The following is a 2,042-nucleotide window of genomic DNA, read 5'->3' on the forward strand; positions in this document are numbered from 1 at the left end:
TATGAGATCACGGGGGGTTTAAACGCTATTAAATAGCCAAGTTTAGTGGGGTAATTAATACTTTTTTTTAATAAATTATCCCCGATTGGGCCTTTTTTATTTATTCAATAATGTCCAACAAAGATTTGGGTCCAAACAGACCCAGCCCAAAGGCCATCGTCCCAATTCAAAAAACAGAAACAAAAAAAGAAAAAAGCAAAACAAATTTAACAAATGAATTAGGAAAGTGAGCTTCTTCCTCTTCTCGTCTCTTTCTCTCTCTATAAGCTTCAATGGAGATTCCATGGTTTGTGTGAAAATGATGAGATTCACACCCTGCTGATGTTGTATCAAGACTGCACCTATCTCTGGTGAGTTTAATCTCTCTTCTCATACTACCTTCGTCGTCGTCGTCGTAATGACTGACCCGTTTCCTTCTTTTCCTTCACCTTATGAGTTGAGATGCTGCTGAATCGTTGCTCATGAACCTGACAGTCACTTGATCTGCTTCCTTCGAGGTAATGAACTTGTTCCTGCTTTCCCCAGATCTGTGATTTGCCTTGTTGATGTTGTTGCTGCGATCTAAAATTGTTGCTATTGCTGTATTTTTTGCTGTTATAGACTAGCATGTAATAACAAAACCTTAGTTCTTAATTCTAACCCTTAGGTAAGGAATTTGGCTCTTATCACTGTTTAGGATCTTTTTCAAATCCACTTCCAAAGCTTGGAAATGTTGACATTGATAACGACCCTTGTCCAGTGCATAATTTGCCAGTCCATCTGCCAATTTGTTGCCCTCTATCAGAATATGTGTTAAATGACCTCCTTGTTGCTTGCAAAGTCCTTAGCTTCATCTACCCAATTAGATATATGCCAAGGTGGTTTCCAAACTTCAGTCATGATCTTTTGAATCATTTGTGAGTCTGTTTGAATTATCACCTTGTTGAAATCCATATCTCTACAGTATCTTAGAGCTTCCTTTATGGCCATCATTTCAGCTTCTATATTTGTAGCTTCACCAATTCCTTCTGCCTTTGCATATATCAAATCTCCTAATTCATCCCTTAGACAGAAAGCATAGGAACTAATACCTGGATTTCCTCTAGATGCTCCATCTGTGTTACACATGATCCAACCAGTTGGAGGAAAATCCCAAAGAACTTTAGTGATCTTTAGTTTTGCCCTCCTTGATTCCATCAGCCTTATAAATTCTCCCCACTTGTTTGGTATATTATGGAGTGAAGGATTCCTCAATTGCACAATTTTCTGTATAGTTGAATACACCTGATATATGACTCTTCCTTCAGATCTTGTTTCTCTATGTTTGATACAATTTTTTCTCTTCCAGAGTTCCCATATGATAAAAGATGGCACTTCTCTAAATATTTCCTTTAGAGTTCCAGACACAGGTGCCATCCACCACCTCAATATCAGCTGTTGTAGTTGTAAACCTTCCATGTTTATACCTGCAAAAGAACAAAAGTAGGAACAGGTCCTGTTAGCAGTATAAGATTTGATGAACAAATGTTGTATTGTTTCCTTTAGAGGAGAAGAACAGCACTAACATTGGGACACCAAGTTGTATCCCATTTTCCTTAGCACATCATCCAGAGGAAGTCTAAATTTCCAACATCTCCACATGAAGAAAGATATCTTAAAAGGCAGACCCTTCACCCACATCCATCTATACTTGTCCATTTCATGTCCCCTCAACCTCACAAACTCCCAGGCTGATTTGACAGAAAACTCACCATTAGTACTCAACAAACACCATGGTTTATCCTCCCCTTTATCTTCAACTGGTGGCATAATATTATCCATGATATGTTGCACTATGTCTTCTGGTATCATCTCTCTTAATTTAACTGAATTCCAAGTGCCATTTTCCACCAAATCATATACATTTTGAACATTGGGATCCCAGTTATCTTCTTCACACATGAAATATAAAGCTCCCATACCAGTCCAATTATCATACCAAAATAATGAATTTCCTTGCTTGGTCTGCTACCAGATCTGATTCTCTGCTATATCTCTTGCCATCAACATCTTCTTCCAATTTT

The 2,042-nt window shown here is 38.0% G+C and overlaps 1 protein-coding gene across 1 annotated transcript; it reads right to left on the minus strand.

Annotated features, from left to right (window-relative positions):
* Positions 1-424: 424 nt before the first annotated feature.
* On the minus strand, positions 425-1,176 carry LOC132039067 (uncharacterized). Its single transcript, XM_059429612.1, has 2 exons — positions 802-1,176; positions 425-601 (listed from the first exon to the last, which is right to left on the minus strand). Exons 1-2 carry the CDS (start codon positions 1,174-1,176, stop codon positions 425-427), a joined length of 552 nt encoding a protein of 183 aa, XP_059285595.1.
* Positions 1,177-2,042: the final 866 nt, after the last annotated feature.

This window comes from Lycium ferocissimum, chromosome 12 (assembly GCF_029784015.1).
Source record: "Lycium ferocissimum isolate CSIRO_LF1 chromosome 12, AGI_CSIRO_Lferr_CH_V1, whole genome shotgun sequence".
Taxonomy (NCBI): Eukaryota; Viridiplantae; Streptophyta; class Magnoliopsida; order Solanales; family Solanaceae; genus Lycium; species Lycium ferocissimum.